The sequence below is a fragment of the Tachyglossus aculeatus genome, chromosome 22 (assembly GCF_015852505.1).
Source record: "Tachyglossus aculeatus isolate mTacAcu1 chromosome 22, mTacAcu1.pri, whole genome shotgun sequence".
Taxonomy (NCBI): Eukaryota; Metazoa; Chordata; class Mammalia; order Monotremata; family Tachyglossidae; genus Tachyglossus; species Tachyglossus aculeatus.
Window position 1 is genome coordinate 19440382 of NC_052087.1, and position 20354 is coordinate 19460735.

The 20354-nt window shown below is 43.9% G+C and overlaps 1 protein-coding gene across 1 annotated transcript; it reads right to left on the reverse strand.

Moving 5' to 3' along the window:
- Positions 1-346: 346 nt before the first annotated feature.
- On the reverse strand, positions 347-19097 carry CD59 (CD59 molecule (CD59 blood group)). Its single transcript, XM_038764655.1, has 4 exons — positions 18943-19097; positions 8152-8236; positions 4050-4151; positions 347-2281 (listed from the first exon to the last, which is right to left on the reverse strand). The coding sequence occupies exons 1-4, from the start codon at positions 19078-19080 to the stop codon at positions 2085-2087; spliced, it is 522 nt and encodes a 173-aa protein (XP_038620583.1). The 5' UTR covers positions 19081-19097; the 3' UTR covers positions 347-2084.
- Positions 19098-20354: the final 1257 nt, after the last annotated feature.

Below are 20354 nucleotides of genomic sequence, written 5' to 3' on the forward strand. Positions count from 1 at the left end.
AAGCGGGGATGGGGTTCTGGGCAGGAGGGAGACTTTATCTGCCCTGGACCCAGTTCTCCAAGGCTACAACTATTTTCCTCCTAGTAAACGGCTCTAGTGGCAAATTTCTAAATTTTATCTTGGGACAAAGAACTTGTCGGGGCAGTCTAAGGAAAGCTTTCCACAGAGGTGAAGAAACAAGGTCAACATCCAGTTCAGTCTCTACCAACACAGGAGGTTTGAAAAAAGAAAAGTCCCTGAAGTGGCTGGCTGGCTTGTCAAATAGAAAACCTAGTTCCAGACTAATGTAGGCTCCAGGCTAATGTATAGCAAGGTGCAAGTTGCTCAATAACCACACAAAAATGTATCCATTTAAGTCTACTTTATTTTCACAAAAGACTATTGTTACATTTCCAGTGATGAAACAAATTCCACTATTCTGCATCAAAAAAGGACATACATTTAACTGGGGTAGTAATGCTGCCTTCCTTTGCAAAGCTGAATTCTACTGGTAAAATTTTTCTCAAACACAAACATTTGTGGTAACTCTGTCCATCTGGAAAGAACTGCCAGGAACTCATGGAGGGAAAAAAATATCAAACCCTCAGACAGAAAAGAAAAAAAAAATCAAGGATTGAAGGATGAAAAGCAATCAATTTCTACCTCCATTTTGTAGGTAATCAATGCGTTAATGTTTTTCTCCTCCTCTGATTGTAAACTGGAGGGTAGGGATCATATATATTCATTCTACTGTTGACTCCCAAGCACTTAGCCCAGAGTTTGAGCATAGTAAGTGCTTAAAAACTATTGATTGATGGCACTTGGAAATGTATTAATAACCCTTTCATGTAGAAGAATTCTCTCGTGCAACAAACACTATGTTAGCTATAAAACAAATGGAATTAAATGATTTCAGAATCTTGGCAATTGGCTAGGGCACCAAAATTATAATGCTGATATGTAGATCTTACTAGAGTTTTGAAGCTTGAGGTTAGCAACGGAATACACTGTTCAAATATACTCTGACTATGCATATGGATAGATAATGTATTCAATTAGCAACATTACATGGCGCATATATAAAATGAATACAGAAAATCATGCTTGGTAAGTCATTAATTCCTAATAGCTGCAGTGTCCAAAGTCACTAACTTCAAAAAAACTGCTTAGATTTTCCAAAAATGGTTATTTGCTGTGTTTGTGTACCCAAAGTGCATGGCCCTTATTCAGTTCCAATTTCAAAAAGAAACCCATAGGGAGCTACAGTTTCAAATTTATCAAGATGCTAAAGTTTTCAGCTCTAACACCCATTCTGGTCACATCATTCACCTCCAAAGATTTCGGTACATTTGTTTAACTTTGTAATAGCACCTTCTTTTCCCCTAATGTACTAGCCACATTTTCTATTGAGGTGCTATTTAAATTACATTGCACCCGGAGTGACAACAGCTCTGCTAATCCTCTTTGAAAGCCATCATGCCAACTATACACGATGAGAAAGACTGCACTTGAGAATTAACAGAAAAAAAGAGGAGGCTAATGATACTTGGTCTACAAATCACTGCCTTTCCCCTAAAGATGAAAGCATCTGCCTAAGAAGGAGTAACATTCAAAGTTAGGGGATCAGAAGCAGAGAGGGAAGCAACCACTTGGCTAAGAACCCAGACTTTGAAGGAAACACACAGAACTTATGATTCCAGAGATGGAGCTAATATAAAAGAGGATACAGAGAACAACCAAAAAAATGCAAGGCAGCCACACAAGCTCCAGAAATAACAAGTCTGTAGCTATTTAAATGTACTTTCATCATTTCTGAGTTCACAATTTTCCCCCCAAATGGCGTTTCCCAAGAACAAGAATGGTGCCACTGTCCAGTTCATGGAAAAAAGTAACTACTGTACTGGAAACTGTTGGCAAGTAGCCTTTGTTGAGAGGCTGGATACAATTGTCCTTGCTCTCCCTCCATGTCCCCCCTCTCCCCAACAAGAATGCACTTTGTGAAATATAAATGACACTAGATCACTTCACCTCTCCACTCATTTGCAAGGAATAGGAAAACACAAATGTTAATTTGATTTTTAAATGATGCTCTTTACTTATCCCAATTAAAAGTAGAGGCTCCAGATCACCGCTATCAGTGAGGAAGGGATAAGAGTTGTTTTAGTGACCATGTTGGCCATCCCTTTGTTACACAGGTCCCATTGGCAGCACTTGAATTTAAAGCTGGGGATCTTAAATTCTTTTGCAATAGCATCATCGTTGCAAAGGGAAATTTTGTAGCAGTCATAAACATGACTCTCACCTTAAAAAAAAAGCAACAAATGTTAGAAAAAAAAATCAAAATAAGATGAGATACAGAAGTTTAAAAAAATTATTTTTTCACTACTCCAAAGAAAATATTTCATCCAATAATTCATGATGGTAGCCAACCTGTTTTTTTAAAAAAACAAACAATATATCTTCTTGCAAGACTTTAAATGGACCCTTGTGGCCTAGTGGTTTCCAATATTATGTACATTTTGATTATTAGAAGAAAAAATAAACCTACTAATCTCCACCAAGAAAAAAAATAGCACCAGGCTCTTCCTTTTTTGTGTTTTGATCTTTTTGGAGATTCCCTAACCTTTAATCCTACCTTTCTACCATGTGTCTAAAGCAGCCTGACTTCTATATCTGTCTTTCCAATCTTGTTTTTGGTCTTTTATAATTTATCTTTTTGAATGGAGAAGATATAGAGACACTAACTGATTTACCCCAAGGTGTACTCTGAGTAAGATTCCAGTTACTTACCATATAGAATTCAGTTGAAATCATTTTGCTAATATAAATTAGTGGCTGGAGGTATATTTTTACCCAGTGACAAGTATCAGATCGAAATAATCAAGCCTTCAAACTATTTTCAACCTCAAAACCCTAACGAGAAGTAGCTTGGTCAAGAGGATACATCAAGAGCCTGGGAGCCAGAAGGTCATGGGTTCTAATCTCAACTCTGCCACTTGTCTGCTGTATGACCTTGGGCATGCCATTTCACTTCTGAGACTCAGTGACCCCATCTGGAAAATGGGGATTGAGACTCTGAGCCCCACATGGGACAGGGTCTGTGTCCAACTCGACTTGCATGTATCACCCTGGCATTTAGTACAGTGCTTGGCACATAGTAAGCATTTAAATGCCAATATTATTATTTTTATTAGCAGCATCTCTAAAAGTTCAACCAAGGTCATGCTGGCCTTCTAGCTTCTATTTTCTGTTTTAAAATATGCAGCAACTCTACTTAATTCCTTCTCTCTCTAACCACCAACCCTCTGAGAAGCAGCCAAAGCTACAGCCATTCTTAACCAGGCTTTAATGATGGAAGTCAGGATTCCCTTCTTCCCTTGATGCCTCTCCAAGGGAAGTGGCATCTCCAATTCATTCTTGCACTTTACTGTTGACATAATTGGGATGCCCTTCTTATCTAGGATGTCTTCAGCTCCAGGAACTCCAGTCCAAGTGGCGGTTCCACCCACCCAATCCAAGACACATACACAAACCTCCCTTCATTATGGAGAGGAAGCCTCTAGCATTAGACATAGTCTCCAGAGCCAGATGCTGTTCAATCTCCTAATTACCTTAACCGTGTGTGTGCTGCAGGCCTGGAGGGTCAGAGTGTAGGGAGACCACAACGCTACACACTCTTATAAACTTCCTGAACCTCAGCTGGTCAGTGAGAGAGAAATCAAGCCAGAAAAACGAGCATCAAATTCAAATAAGAAGCATAATTACCTACCTTCTAGACCAACTTCTGATACAGATTAGCTTTCGCAATTACATGGAAGCCTGTGCCTCCACATTAAAACTGCAAAGCCAAGGCTTTCTGAACAAAAGCCACACAACACACACAATTTGGAACACAGGCAACTTGTGCAGCAATAGGACCAGACATTTCTGTGAAACTAGAGCAACTGCCTTCTTCTCCAAGTCCGACCTTTCATTAATAGTCCTAAAAAGGATTATTTTGTGAATTTTGTTTTAACCTACTACAAGCTTAGAAAGAAATAAAGGGAGAGAGCTATGGGGGAAACTCTTACCAACAGACACCTTCAGGCAGGCATTCTTTTCAGGTGGACAAGTTGTACTCGTATTGCACGCATACCGATTCACAGGACAGGAATAACATTTTAATGTGCCACCTAGGTGTTAAAACAATGAAGAAACACTTGATTAAGGCATTTCCTATTTTCATTTGAACAGAGAAGAACTCCCCAAACATTGAACTGAAAAATTCCTTGAATCAAATATCCAAGTCTCTAAGACACTGAAACAGTAGATTTTTTTCTCCCATTTTCCACTTGTTTCCTTTGCTGTAACTGAAAAAATTGAAGTAATTATATTTAACAGAATTTACTACACCCACATAATCTTGCATATTTAAGAAAAGGATTTCCATACAAGGAAATATAATTCCTGATTTACTCAGACCCAATGGTTTCCTTGGTGATGCATAAGATTTAGCAAGATGTTCTTTCTGCCTGCAGAGCTAGCTCTAGCACACAATTAAATTATTCTCTAACAGATTTTTATGACTAAAAATGTATAAGCATATTGAAAGTAAAGGTTTGCTGTAGAGTCCAAGAAAAAGAAAACCTGAGAGAGCCAGATAAATCCCTCACTGCTTTAACCATGATGGGAACAGAGGAAAGCCTTGTCCAAGAACATTTTTTTTTTTACTTCCCAATGCAGCAAGCCTGCAGAAATGTTAATCAATCCGTGGTATTTAGGGAGCACTTGCTATGCACAAAGCACTCTACTAAACACAATAGACTCAGTAGCCAGGATCGCTTCCTCAATGAGCTTACGATCTACTGGGAGAAAACCACTGACCCTTTCCTCTCATGTGCTTGATTCCCCAGTTCACCTATCTTCATAGACTATTGTTCTAGAAGCTCAGATGACCCTAGTTGGGCTTTTCTTTTTGAATCTAAATTTGCCAAAAATTTGTTGGCCACGTTTCCTTCTCCCTCCAAAGCAGCACTACCCTGTCTTGAGTACTGCCTCAATCTATTCAGTGAACTCCCTGCTTCCAATATCCTCCTATCTACAATCCACTGTGGGGCCTAGATCATTTTCTTAAAGCACCCATCTTCCCACTCTTCAAGAGCCTCCAAAGGTTGCCTATTCCTCTCCACACCGTGGGAATTCCTGACAATTGGCACCAAGACACAATGAACTCTCCACCCCAGCTCACAATCTGTTCCTCTCAAGCTCCTTGTTATCTCTCCAATTACCAATACCTTGCTCACACCCTTCACCCTGCCGATTTCCTATTCAACACATCACAGCTCTTCTGATTTTGAAAAGGCCTTTTGAAAACCCATCTTCTCCCCAATTAATCTCTAGTCTTCCCAGTTTATATCCCCCAAATACCACTTAACCACTTCTGGAACGTCGGTTTCCCCCAGCCCCTCTCCCTTCTGACATGGTCACCGCCCCCTCTCTGGGCTTCCCCGTCTCGTCGGCTGAAAGCCACAGCTATCTCTTCATACCCCCAGAATCCCTTAGCTTTCTCCCACGAGTCAAGATTATTTATTTTATTTTGTTAGTATGTTTGGTTTTGTTCTCTGTCTCCCCCTTTTAGACTGTGAGCCCACTGTTGGGTAGGGACTGTCTCTATATGCTGCCAAATTGTACTTCCCAAGCGCTTAGTACAGTGCTCTGCACACAGTAAGCGCTCAATAAATACGATTGATGATGATGATGATGGAACCCTTAAGCACTTAGTACTCAACCTCCCAGAGCATTTGTGTACGTATATTGGACACTCTATTACTTAAATCACTAATTTGGGCATATAATCCCTGTTTTCTTTTTCCTCCCATCTGTAATAAATCTTAGGGACCGTCCCCCACACTAGAATATAAATTTTTGGGGGGAAAAGATGAAGTCCACTAATTTTATTGTACTCTCCCAAACTCTTAGTACAGTGCTGTGCACACAGTATCCATCAATGGTATTTACTGGGTGCTTTCTGAGTGCAGAGTAGTGTACTAAGCGCTTGGGAAAACACAATATAATAAAGTCGGTAGATGTGATCACAAGGAGCTTGCAGTCTACAAGAGGAAATAGACATTACAATAAATTACAGAGTAGGGAATGGCAGAGTATAAGGACATTTACATAAGTGCTTGAGCTGAGGTGACTATCGAAGTGTAGAAGGGATACATAGCCAAGTGCATAGTCGACACAGACAGTATGGAAGATAAGGGAAATGCAGACTTGGAGGTCTCTTGGAGATGTAATTTTAGGAGGGTTTTGAAGGTGGGGAGAGTGGAAGACTGTCAGATACGAAGGGGGAAGGAGTTTGGTAGACTGTCGGATGTGAAGGGGGAAGGAGTTCCAGACTCAAAGGAGAATGTGGGCATGATAATAATAATAGCAATAATAACTTGTGGTATTTGTTAAGTGCTTAGTACATGCCAGGCACTGTACTAAGCACTGGGGTGGAGACAAGCAAATAGGGTTGGACACAGTCCCAGATGGGACTCACAGCCTCAATCCCCATTTTACAGATGAGGGAACTGAGGCTCAGAGAAGTGAAGTGACTTGTCCAAGGTCACACAGCAGACAAGTGGCAGAGCCGGGATTAGAACCCATGACCTTCTGACTCCCAGGTCCATGCTCTAGCCATTGCGCCAAGCTGCTTCTGGTCAGTGGCAGGATAGATGAGATTTAGTTACACAGTTGGTTGGCATTAGATTGTAGTAGATCAGAGAGTTTATGTAGAAGTGATAGAGCGCCATAATAGTATTTACTGAGCACTTACTGTGTGCAGAGCATTGTACTAAGCATTTAGGACAGTACAGTATACATGTTTCCTGTCCACAATGAGTTTACAGTCTGGAGAGGGAAACAGACATTAATATAAATACGTTACAGATATGTACATAAGTGATATGGGGCTGAGGCCAATGGGAAGAAGTTTCTGATTTACCCAGAGGTGGATGGGCAACTACTGGAGGTTTCTAAGGAATCAGGAGACATGAACTGAATGATTTTTCAGAAAAATGATGTAGGCAGCAGACTGACGTATGGACTGGAGAGGGGAGAGACAGGATGCAGAGAGACCAGTGAGGAGGCTGATGCGGTACTCAAAGTGGGAAAAGAAAAATATATATACTTGAGTCTACACTTCCTCATTCCCCTGAAGTGCATTTCTGAATTTTTTTTTCCTATATCCATAAGCAAGGGGTATTAAGAGACAATATTATCTTATTTCTTCTCCTCAAAGCTCTTCTCCTGCCACTGTCCAACACGCAGCTTTTAAATGACACCACCTACATTTCTTTGGAAAAGCCACCATTCAATCTCCTTCTAGAAGATCTTTCCCAAAAGAAACAGTTCCTCCTTCCTGCCTACCACTTACTGCAGATTATCCTAACAGTTAAAATGGTAGATAACAGAGGGATTGTTCTATAAGAAGACTATTAAATGTTTCAATATTAAGCAAGTCTCTAAGATACACAGTCATTCCTGAAAACTGAAGTATGGTCCTTTAAAAGACAAAAGCCTAGAGAGACTTGATGACTACAGAATAGAACAAGTATCAAATATATTCTGTGTCTCAACAAGACCCTACCAGTCTTTCTTATGAAAAAAATATTTTTTTCTTTAACTTTTAACAGGGGTAAATCCTATTAAATCCCAAGTTAAGAACACACATTTCCAATTACTCAGGTTAACAGGAAGAAAGATTCAGCATATGGCTAATATTGAGTACACAATCTTATACTAAGCCCTTGGGAGAGCACAATACAACAGAGTTGGTGGACATGATCCCTGCCCACAAGAAGCTTACAATCTAGAGGGGGGGGAACAGATGTTACAATAAATAACAGATAAAGGAAATGGCAGAGTATAAGGATATGTACATAAGTGATGTTGAGGTAGGATAACTATGAAGTGCAAAGGTTCTATGGAGTATTTCTAACTGTACCATGAGTCATACATTTTGGGTGTTTCTACACTAAGCAGTGGGTATGATCAAAAATATCTTCTTCACTTCCCTTGCTTGTTTGCAGGCTCAAAAGAGTAGGTGTGTGTGAAGGGAGGTGGTAAAGGGGGGACACACGAGAATTTCAGAAGGGACTTGTAAATTGGAAGTTGCCTGAATTTTCCAAATTCCAGAATACCTACCATAATTGCAAAACACTGTCAAGACAAGGAAAAGACTTAGCAGGACCCAACTTCCTCCATTTCCTGTCATATTTTCTTCTTGAGTCTAGAAGAGAAAACAAACATTTGAATTGATTCATAATATATGGTGTGCTCCTTTGTCCAGGACTTGAACTGTAATGGCATTTAAAAATCGAGCACTTACTGTGCTAACCCCTGTGGCAAGTTCAGAATAATTAGGCACTATCCATAGGTGAAACATGAAAAAACAAAAGTGAAGAGATAAAAGATGACAGAGGGATCCAAGCTATGCTTTGGCAAAAACATCTGCCTCATAACAAAGCAACTAATTCCTTGAGACTGTAAATTCATTGTGGACCAGGAACCTGTCTGCCAACTTTGTGGTACTGTACTCTCCCAAACATTTAGTACAGTGCTCTGCCCATAGTAAGTGCTCAATAAATACCATCAAAAATGATGACAGTGGCAGAGCTTTGCCTAGGGGTTTTACAATGGGGTGTGCATTGAATTCCCTCCAGCCTACAACTTCCCTAAGTCAGCTCTGCACTGGATGGACAAGTGAACTATCTTCATGGCAACTGGGATGGCTGTCTCAAAGGCTTTAGGGATCCCATTTGTATACTTATAGGATGCCATATACTGGGCACTTGATCACCTTGTTTATCCTTATGACCCTATGCAGGAATATTCCCAAGGCAGCATAAGGGCCTGGGAACAACTGGGAACCGTCAGTCCTGGGGGAAATGGAAGAAAAATGGCTTAAGTAGCTAAATTTCTTAGGCACATACTGTGACCAGTCTGGCCTTGGCCATACCAACTCCATTTTTGTAACAAGCCGCCTTTAGCTCTGAAGAAACACACCATGTATTTCCCAGAGCCAACCCAAGCATTTGAACAACACCCAATACCTCAACTATTGACACCGCAACTGCTGACACCAGAGGGTAGGTGGTGAGCGAAATGAAGGTTAGGTGGTGAGCAAAAGGTTGCTGACACAGGAAGGTTGATGGCAAAGGAAAAGGAAAATTCCTTTTCCATGGATGGCCATGGATGGAGAAGGATCGGGAAGTAGCAGGGGTATCCCTGGGGAGGGGTATCCATGAACTCTCACAGCAGGTTGGAACTCTGTCACACCAACGTGGCATGTCACTTCTGCCTAGAGTTGGGGTCTCCCACTTGGATGAACCCTACGTAGTGCCGAATGATTGACTGGACCTTCCCGGACTCAGGAGGGCTAAATCTTCCCTAACAAGAACCTGTGTACAAGAAGACCCGAGGGTGGTGCCCAAGTGCTTGAGGTAGCCCTGGAAGATGAGAGTGTCTGTCTCCTTGTCAGTTCCACCGGTTGTCAGAAGCTGGGAACCATGCTGGCCATGTACTTGCTGTTTATTAACATAGGATTATCATTTGCTCCTGTGGAAATTCTTTGTCTTGTAGTAACTAGATAAAAAAGAAGTGTATTATTCCTCCTAAAAGGGAAGTTCACTTAGCCACAAGGAATAAATTCTGCATGATTCAGTCTGATTCCAGTATCTCACTGCACAAGCTTTGGGGTAAAATGGGAGAAACATTAGGTTTGGAAGAACCTGACTGATTTTTACAAGAGTTATGCTGCCTTCCTCGCGTCATGTGGGTCTGAAACCTGGGAGGTCTGCGAGTGACCACGAAGACAGTGTTAGGGCTCCCCAAAGATGGAAGTTCTGTGTGAAACAAAGTCACACATTTTTAACCTCAACCTCATCTCATGTCTCAACTGACATGGGGCTGCTGCGGCTACTGCAGCTGCGCGGTTGGAGCTTGGTTCTCATGCCCAGTGGGACAGCACCTCTGGCGAGGAACATGCCGCCTGACGGTTTTCACCACTGCCAGCCTAAGGCCCCTTATATCATGATGCCAGCTCCACCAGGCAGCACCCGTCCTCCGTTGAAAACTGTAGTCTTAGATTTCCTCAAAGTGAAGCTGCCCTGTCTTATGTCTTGCAAGAGAATTGAGTTCCCTTTGATAAGAGCTTCTCGGAGCAGCTGTAGGTTGAGGAACAAAATCTGGGACCCTGGAAGAGCATGAACTCCAAGAACGTTGGCCTCTGAAGGTGGTGTGCCCCATGTGGGACAAGACCTGTGCCGGATCTGATTATTATGTTCATAACCCCAGAGCAAAGTACAGTGGTTGGCCCCCAAGGAAATGCCTGAAGAATTCAATTTATTGTTTGTGATGATGATTGAACTTCTGCTACCACCTGTCGAATGCTGAAAGGGGCTTACAGCATGCCCAAAACAGAGTTTTAAAACATGGTTTTCTGCAAGACCCCATCATAACGGATCAAGGGTGGCACTGTAGCACACTGTGTACCTACCCCTGCTCTTCCATGGCATCCTGGCCTATCACTCGCCCCTCAGTCATGTTGGGGCAGAAGGGCTGCTCCCACCACCTCGCTCGGGCTCGAAGCTAGCGAGGAATTTGAAATGTCTTATACTACCCCACTGTGGGGGTTAAAGTTATCTATCATTCACATTAAATTATAGCAGAAGTGTGGTGTAGGGGATAGAGTACGGTCATGGGTTCTAATCGCAACTGCTCTGTTATCTTGGCAAATCACTTCACTTCCCTGGGCCTCAGTTCCCTCATCTGTAAAATGGGGATTGAGATTGTGAGCCCCCTATGGGACAGGGACTGTGTTCAACCCAATTGGCCTGTATCCACCCCAACACTTAGTACCAGGCCTGGCACCTAATAAGCGCTTAATACCATTATTATTTTTAAATTAGAATGGAAGAACTCCCATTACTGGCTCAGAGGAAACTTCCACCACACCCAGGCTTCTCTCGTCGGTAGAGGCAGCATGTTGATTGGATAAACTCTGAAAGGGTTACCCTTCTTGACATATACCCTAATGCTGAGGGCTGGCTTAGTCAACCTCCTTACCTTTCCACAGACGATGCCAGGCAGGCTCCTCTGCCTAACCATGAATTTATCCAAGCCAGCCTTATGCTAAGGATGTGTCCGTCCTCCACAATATCCTGGGATAATAAATTCCCACCGTCCTCCACCTGCTTTGAGAAGAAATCCCCGCTACCTTTGAACTGCGAGGGCCAGGCGCTGGTGATGGGGGATTGTTGAATAAAATTCTAGGTTTGCCTTGTCCGCATCCTTCACAAGGGAGTAGTCAGAGGCATAACTCCTCCAGGAGGCCTTCCCAGACTAAGCCCCCCTTTTCATCAGCTCCCCTTACCCCCCACATCGCCCCGACTCACTTCCCACCTCCCTGTCCCACAGCACTTGTGTATACACGAACATATATATAATTCTTTATATTTACATTAATGCCTATTTACTTGTTATGATGTGTATATATATATATATATATATATATACATATATATCTGTAATTTTGTTTATATTGATGCTACTGATGCCTGTTTACTTGTTTTTGATGTCTGTCTCCCTCCTTCTACACTGTGAGCCCACTGTTGGCAGGGATTGTCTTTGTTGCTGAATTCTATTTCCCAAGCACTTAGTACAGTGCTCTGCACACAGTAAGTGCTCAATAAATACAACTGAATGAATGAATACAGGAAACTATAAAACCAGAGGGCAAGAGCAATCAATCTCTGGGCAAAGACTACTTTCCTTTGGCCTTCAGTTCTTCATGATTTTATAGTCATAGATTTTCCCATGAGGTGCGGCTATGGAGATACAGTCAAGACACTAGCCCCTGGTTCATCAGCCTGCCCTTCACCTCCATGATTTGAATACTGTTTTCTTCCTGACTCCACTTTTGTTTTTGTTGTTTTTAAAAAAATGGCATTAGTCATATCCACCACACCCTCCTGTGACTGTTTCTGGCTCTGACAAAGAAGCCTCTCTTAAAATGATTCACCACCTCCTTCTCAAGGCCCAGGATCACTTAGGCACAGCCCTGTATGAAAGCATAATCCACTAATCTATCAATTGTACTGACTGAGCATTTACTATGCACAGAGCAATATACTAAGTGTTTGGGAGAGAACAAGAGAATTACTAGACACATTCCCTTCCCACAGCGGGGAGAATCTGCCCATACATGATCATTTGATTCCTTGGGGCTCAAGCCAGGCCAGGTGTGTTCTTGCCCTAATGTGAGGGATGTAGTCAAGACTCCTGCAAAGCCACTGCCTCCAGTTGGGAGCATGGGGAAGAATATATATGCTTGTGAGGAGAAGCAGCATGGCTGCTGGAAATAGCATGGGCTTGGAAGTCTGAGGCCCTGTGTGTAATCCAGACATTGCCACTTTCCTGCTGTGTGACTTTGGGTATGTCACAACTTCTATGTGCCTTGATTTACTCATCTGTAAAATGAGAGTTATATTATCTGTTCCCCCTTCCCCTTAGACTGTGAGCCCCAAGTGGAGTAGAGACTGCATCCAATCTGATTAATTTGTATCTAATTGCACTTCGAAAGTGCTTGACACATAAGTGCTTACATATTACAACTATTATTGTTAGTAGAGGTGGGCACATGAGGTAACTTTTCATGGCTACCAGCCCCTAACCCTGGTGGGCACCACTGCTCAGGGAACAACTTTAAAGGTCTCTAGGATGGGGTGGAGGGATGGATGGGGAAGGAAGGTTGGGGAGATGAAAGTTATGTGCATTTCCTAATCTGCAGAGATAAAACAAAAATGGAGAAGTTGACAGGGTAATCACTTTATTTCCCAACCAGATAGTCTCCTTTTCAACTCTTTAGTTGGGGCCCAGCCTTACCCTTGTGCTCAAAACCCTTATGGAAGATGTAGGTGGTTTTAAATCATTTTGCTTCAAAGAATCCTGGAGCAGTAGAAGAGAGGTCCACAAAGCCATTCAATCTCTATGTGAATAGGACATAGGGTATCTAGTCTCTCATGGACTATGAGACCCTCAAGGGGTAGAGTCTCTAATTCCCACCTGTATATACTCTTTCCCAGCACTTACTACAGTGTTCTGCACACAGTAAGCAGGTAATAAACACTATTACTACAATATATACTGGCACAGAACCTGGCTAGCAAAGATTTTTAGTGCTCAATTGGAAACTCCAAGAACTATGGATTGAATAACAAAATATAGCCTAGAGCAAAACTTGAAGATGGAAGAGCTACTGAGGCTGAGTTCCAGGAGTGGTGGTGGTGGGGTGTGTGTGTGTGTGTGTCCCAGACTCATACAGCAGAGCTAAATCAAAAACTGCATTTTGCAAACTGGCATGCTTGTGGGCAGAGAACGTGTCTACCAACTCCGTGATAATGTACTCTCCCAAGTGCTTAATACAGTGCTCTATGCACAGTAAACACTCAATAAATATTACCTGGCATATTATGAAGCTGGGCCACCTGGCCAGGGATTTAGGAGAAATGCCACTAGCCCCTGTACCAGCTCTCAAGACAGTGAGTCAGTTGCTACAGAGCGCACCATCAGAGAGAGTGGCTGTGGTTGAAGGTCCGCATTTTTAAAAAAATTGGTATTTATTAAGCACTTACTATGTGCCAGGCACTGTTCTAAGCACTGGTGTAGATTAAAAAGATAATGAGATTGGACACAGTGTCCTACATGAAGCCCAGAGCCTTAATCCTCATTTTATAGATGAGATTACTGAGGCACAAAGAAGTTAAGTGAGTTGTCCAAGATCACACAGCAGACACATGGCAGAATTGAGTCAGGTCCTCTGACTCCTAGGCCCATGCTCTTTCCACTAGGCCATGCTGCTCTTATAAGGTCACCAGTAGCACCTATGTTAAGGGAAACCTGGAGCAACATACAATGGATCTGGAGCAAGGGGAGTGGGAAGCAAGAGGGAACACTTTAGGATTGAGTTCCTTAAAATGGCCTTCATATAACAACATAACATTGTGCTGCATGTGCACACAGCAAAACGTGATGTCACCATACAGAATGGCTATCTAATTTTTTCCTGCTTTGGAAGACTCACCTCAGATGTATTATTTTAGCATACCAGTTAAGACACTGTGCTCAAGTCTTCTGTATTTTTGGTAGGGACCATCTCTATATGTTGCCAACTTGTACTTCCCAAGTGCTTAGTACAGTGCTCTGCACACAGTAAGTGCTCAATATGATTGAATGAATGAATGTATTTTGATAGATCTAGAAATTCAGCCCTGGAAGATGGTAATGTGGCAACAGTTTTGCAGACACAAGTGCATCTCTCCTAAATTCCACATTACAAAACCTTCATGCCCCTAGACCTGACCTTCAAAATAACAAGATAAGTCTACAGAGCTGAAATACCCAAAGATATCAAGGATAGATGGCCTACACTATTGTGTCCTAGTATTGGAATCATCAGAGTATTATGAAAAGAAAAAGTAACCAAGGTTTAGTCATTTTTAAAACATTATTTGTACAGCTACACTGGTTATAAACAATTGGGAACTTCCTTTCAAAATACAGCTTACTTTCTTTGAGCTAAAACACTCTCCCAAATAATTTCCTAATAGTAAGGAATCCGACCACCTGGTAGAGTATAAAGCTGGGAAAATGACGATAAAATGCAGATTTGTATGTTGAATTGAAGTGAGCATTCTCTCTAATGTTACAGGACTGCTGAGGACTCAGCATCTCAGGGCAAGTGGAGGCCTTAAGCAATCTACCAGGGCTGCTTCCAAAGTGGGGAATAAGGGAAGGTCTGTGTAAAATGACCAAGACTAACTTCTGAGAAGCAGCATGGCCTAGTGGAAAGAGCACAAGCCTCGGAGTCAGAAGGACATGGGTTCTAATTCCAGCTCCACCACTTGTCTACTTTGTGAAGTCACAACTTCTCTGTGCCTCAGTTACTTCATCTGTAAAATGTGGATTGAAGACCATGATTCCCAGGAGGGACATGGACTGTGTCCAACCTTATTAGCCTGATCTACCCCAGTGCATACAGTCCTCGGCACATAGTAAGCACTTAAATACCATTAAGGAAAAAAAAAACAAACACAGATATACCACATAGATATTCCCCAACCCCACTTAGGGCCAGAAAAAGGACTTAAGGGGATAGCGATGGGGAAGGGGATGGAAAAGAGAAAGGGAAAGTGATGAAGGACAGGAGACAAAGATGCTTCTTCTACCAATCAATCAATCGTATTTATTGAGCACTTACTGTGCGCAGAGCACTGTACTAAGCTCTTGGGAAGTACAAGTCGGAAACATATAGAGATGGTCCCTACCCAACAATGGGCTCACAGTCTAGAAGGGGGAGACAGAGAACAAAACAAAACATATTAACAAAACAAAATAAATAGAATAGATATGTACAAGTAAAATAAAGTAATAAATACATACAAACATATGTACATATATACAGGTGCTGTGGGGAAGGGAAGGAGGTAAGGCGGGGGGGATGGAAAAGGGGAGGAGGGAGAGAGGAAGGAGGGGGCTCAGTCTGGGAAGGCGTCCTGGAGGAGGTGAACTCTCAGTAGGGCCTTGAAGGGAGGAAGAGAGCTAGCTTGGTTAGAGGTAGCTAGGCTACCACTATGCCTCCCTTGCTTTTATGGTACTTATGCCCTTTACTACACACCAGGCACTATTCTAAGTGCTGGGTAGATACAAGGTAGTCAGGTCAGACACATTCCATATCCCACACAGGGCTCACAGTCAATCCCCATTTTACAGGTGAGGTTACTGATTCCCAGAAAAGTTAAGTGATTTGCCCATGGTCACAAAGACAAGTGGCAGAGCTGGGAATTTGAACCCAGGTTATTCTGACTCACAGGCCTATTATACTCTATCCACCGGACCAAGCTGCTTCCCTGCTTCTACTCAGGACCTGACTTATACTTCCCAAGTGCTTAGTACAGTGCTCTGCACACAGTAAGTGCTCAATAAATACGACTGAATGAATGTATGAATGACCCTAGGAATACAGTAACAGAGCAATTGCTCAGGTTCCCACAGCTCCAGGGTGCCCTGGGGGTAGTTCCTCGATTGCACTGGGTGGGTCACACTGGTCAATGGTATGGAGATGTTCCTTTACTTCCATGGCTACCACTGCCCTCTCACAAGTCAACTGGCTTGGGGTCCAGCTTTTATCGTTTTTTTCCCCCCACTGAATCCCTTCCTCTCCCTAGACCAAGTGGTACTTGGGAAAGACCAGTAAAAGTCATAAATAGGACTTCTTCCTTGAGGAGGTTATGACCTAATAAATTGGGGCTCCCAGCACTGAGATAGGTGAAGTGGGAAACTCTTGAATCCCTTGGAGTCACAGGCCTGCAACCCCGGGAATCTATTTATTCTGATGGTACTGACACCTACCTACTTGTTTTGGGTTTATTTTTTGTCTGTCTCCCCCCTTCTAGATGGCGAGCCTTTTGTTGGATAGGGAGCACGGGCCTAGTTGTCAGAAGGACCTGGGTTCTAAACCAGGCTCCACCATGTGTCTGCAGTACGACCTTGGGTAAGTCACTTGACCTCTCAGCCTCAGTTCTCTCATCTGTAAAATGGGGATTAAGACTGTGAGCCCCATGTGACACACACAGTGTCCAACTTAATTGGCATATATGTAACCCAGCGCTTAGTACAGTGCCTGGCACATAGTAGGCACTTAACAAGGGCCATAGAAATACCAAGGAATAGAAGTTGCCCACCAATTTTGTTTGTGGCCACACCCACCATCCCCATCTTCCCTCTCACATTCTTCCCCGCCACTTTGTAGCACACTGTACTCAGACCCTGGGAGAATACAGTGCTGTAGTGTTGGTAAAAATGAAAGTATTTTAGAATCTAGTGGGAGGGTTTAAAAAACAAACAAACAAAAAAAAAAACCAGTTTAGTTTTGTAAAGACAATGACCTCCAGATCTCCAGGCGGTTCCAGCTAAATGGGAGTTTAGGGTAGAGAACCTTGCAATTGCATTCGCAAAACCACCCTGGCCGAGCCCAGGATTGCATCCCCTGCCTCTATTCCAACGATTTATCCCTGATAAATCCCTCGCCTGCTCACAGATGGGGCGGCTCCCAAACCAACTCCGGATGCACAAATTGAGGCGTAGTTCGGGGAGGATTTAGTTTGGAAGCAGGGGAGGAAGAGGAATTCAAAGCTGTACTGAAATGTCCGACCGTGCTTGAACACTCGAGCAAGGCTTTGATAATTTTATCTGGGAGGTCTGTTCCTGGAGAGAGTCGACCCACTCCCTTTGGCGTTTTAGACACTGCCTCCGTTGCTGGCTCCTTCCCATGGGGAGGTTTCGGTTTGCACAGGGCCAAGGCGGCTACCGAGGGCAAATCCTAGCCCCAACAGCCGAGGTCTCAGGCTGCGACCTGCCAGTCCATCGCAAGCCTCGGCTCCCTAGGGCCAAGGCTGGGACTCCGGCCAACTTACCCCACCGCTCGGCTCGGGACCCCTCCTAGGCACGGGGCCTGGGCTACTTAAACGACCAATTCTCGGGATTTATTGAGCGCTCACTGTGTGCGGGGCACTGTACCAAGCGCTTTTGAAACAACATCAGAATGTACAGAGACATTCCCTACCCATAAAGTGCGTACAGTCTAGAGTGGTACCTGACTGTGGCGATTAATTTGGCTTCCATCATCTATACACTGAGCTTCGCTCTCCTCCCCATCTCCCCGCAAGCAAGGGGTCCGGCATCTGAAATCCCATTGTACACTTAATCCTATTTATTGCGCGCTTACTGTGTGCAGAACACTGACCTAAGGGCTTGGGAGAGTACAATATAACACATTCCTTGCCCATAACGTGCTTACAGTCTAGAGGGAGAGACAAACATTAATAGAAATAACAGATCTGTGGATAAGTGCTGTGGGGCAGGGTCTGCTGTATGGCCTTCACTAGTCATTTCACTAGGCCTCAGTTACCTCATTTGTAAAATGGAGATTGAGACTGAGCCCAATAATGATAATGATGATGATGGTATTTGTTAATAATAATGGTATTTCTTAATAATAATAATGATGGTATTTGTTAATAATGATAGTATTTGTTAATAATGATGGTATTCGTTAATAGTGATGGTATTCCCAGACTGAGCCCCCTCCTTAATAATAATAAGGATGGCATTTATTAAGTGCTTACTATGTGCAAAGCACTGTTCTAGGCGCTGGGGAGGTTACAGGGTGATCGGGTTGTCCCACGGGGGGGCTCACAGTCTTGGTCCCCATGTTGCAGATGAGGTAACTGAGGCCTAGAGAAGTTAAGTGACTTGCCCAAAGTCACACAGCTGACAAGTGTGTCAGGAGAGGACTCTTTCCTCTCCCCCTCCCCCCCCATCCCCCCAGCCTTACCTCCTTCCCCTCCCCACAGCACCTGCATATATGTTTGTACAGATTTATTACTCCATTTTACTTGTACATATTTATTCTATTTATTTTATTTTGTTCATATGTTTTGTTGTCTGTCTCCCCCTTCCAGACTGTGGGTAGGGACCATTTCTATATGTTGCCAACTTGTACTTCCCAAGTGCTTAGTACAGTGCTCTGCACACAGTAAGCGCTCAGTAAATACGATTGAATGAGTGAATGAATGAACAGGGGCCGTGTCCTACCCGATATGCTTGTATCCACCCCAACGCTTAGCAGAGTGCCTGGCACATAGTAAGCGCTTAATAGATACCATAATTAGACTATTATGCTTAATAATGGGAGCAAGTCAGGGCGACGCAGAAGGGAGGGGGAGAAAAGGAAAGGAGTGCTTAGTCTGGGAAGGCCTCTTGGAGGAGATGGGCTTTCAATAAGGCTTTGAAATGTGTGTGTGTGGGGGGGGGGGGTGAATAATTGTTTGTCGTATACAAGCCCAGCCCGCAGAGTGCTTACAATCAAGTGATTACCTGCTCCACCCCCGACGCCGCGGGCCATTTCCGGCCATGGACGCCAATCTTACCCAGCACCTCCGCCCTTTGTCCTCCCGTCTGTAAGCTATCAGTGTCTACCTCGATAAATAATAAATTCCAAACGGCAGATATCATGCTGGGGGGTTGGGGACCCGTTTAACACGGTTGTTCTGCAGCCAGCAGGCGCTCAACGGGCGCTTCTAAACTGATGGATTAACCAGGGTTCCGGGCCTCGGCACTGCTATTGAGCCCAGGGTATGTGGCCAGCTTTGTGGCCAGCCTGGGTTTCTGCTCCGCTAGGTCGGGGATGCTGGACAAGAAGGCTAAGTGAGGGTCCTGGCAAAAGAGGACCGAGACATCGATTTAAATAATAATGATGGCATTTGTTAAGCGCTTAGTATGTGCAAAGCACTAAACACTCATGGGTGGCGGTGGGGATTACCTACAGGTGGCATTTGGACCGGAATCCCATGGGATTAGAGGGGCCGGATACCTTACTTGCGGGGGAAGGGAGAGGGGAGCGCGAGGCTCATTGTACGGACGGTCGGACCTAAATCCCTCGTTTAAATTGGTAGGTATCCCTTTAGACTGTAAGCTCATTAGGGGTACGGAACGTGTCTGCAATTCTGTTGCATCACACTCTCCCAATCAATCAATCGTATTTATTGAGCGCTTACTGTGTGCAGAGCACTGTATTACGCGCTTGGGAAGTACAAGTTGGCAACATATAGAGACGGTCCCTACCCAACAGTGGGCTCACAGTCTAGAAGGGGGAGACAGAGAACAAAACCAAACATACTAACAAAATAAAATAGAATAGATAGGTACAAGTAAAATAAATAAATATGTACAAACATATATACAGGTGTTGTGGGGAAGGGAAGGAGGTAAGATGCGGGGGGATGGAGAGGGGGACAGGGTTCTGCACCTAGTAAGCGTTCAATAAATACCAGTGATTGACTGATTGATTGTAAGGGAAGTCGGAAATGTCGGCTCTTCCTCCTTCCCCACTAGGTCATGCAACAACCGTCCCCAGGACCCGCCTATCATTGGGCTACCCTGCACCCCTGTGCTTTTAGGGCCGCAGGGCGATGCACTCCAGATCCGGGCACGGCCGATTCCTCCCGCCCCAACTGCCACCACCCGCCCACCTCCCCTCCAACCTCCCGGCACCATTTCCCTTGCCTCCCTTGCTCCCGCAGAGAGCAAGAAAACTCGAATTTGGGAGGCTTCGCCTTGGACCGCAGGATCGGGCATCCGCACGGCGGCAAAGGGGGGGAAGGTGCAGCGGTTCCCGCTCCATGCAAAAGCTCCCGGCCTTCGCGCCCAGCACTTACGGGGGCTGCTCTGCCCTGCTCGGCTGCACCAGGCTCCTCGTTCCTGGATCGGTCGGCGTCTGGAGTTCTTGC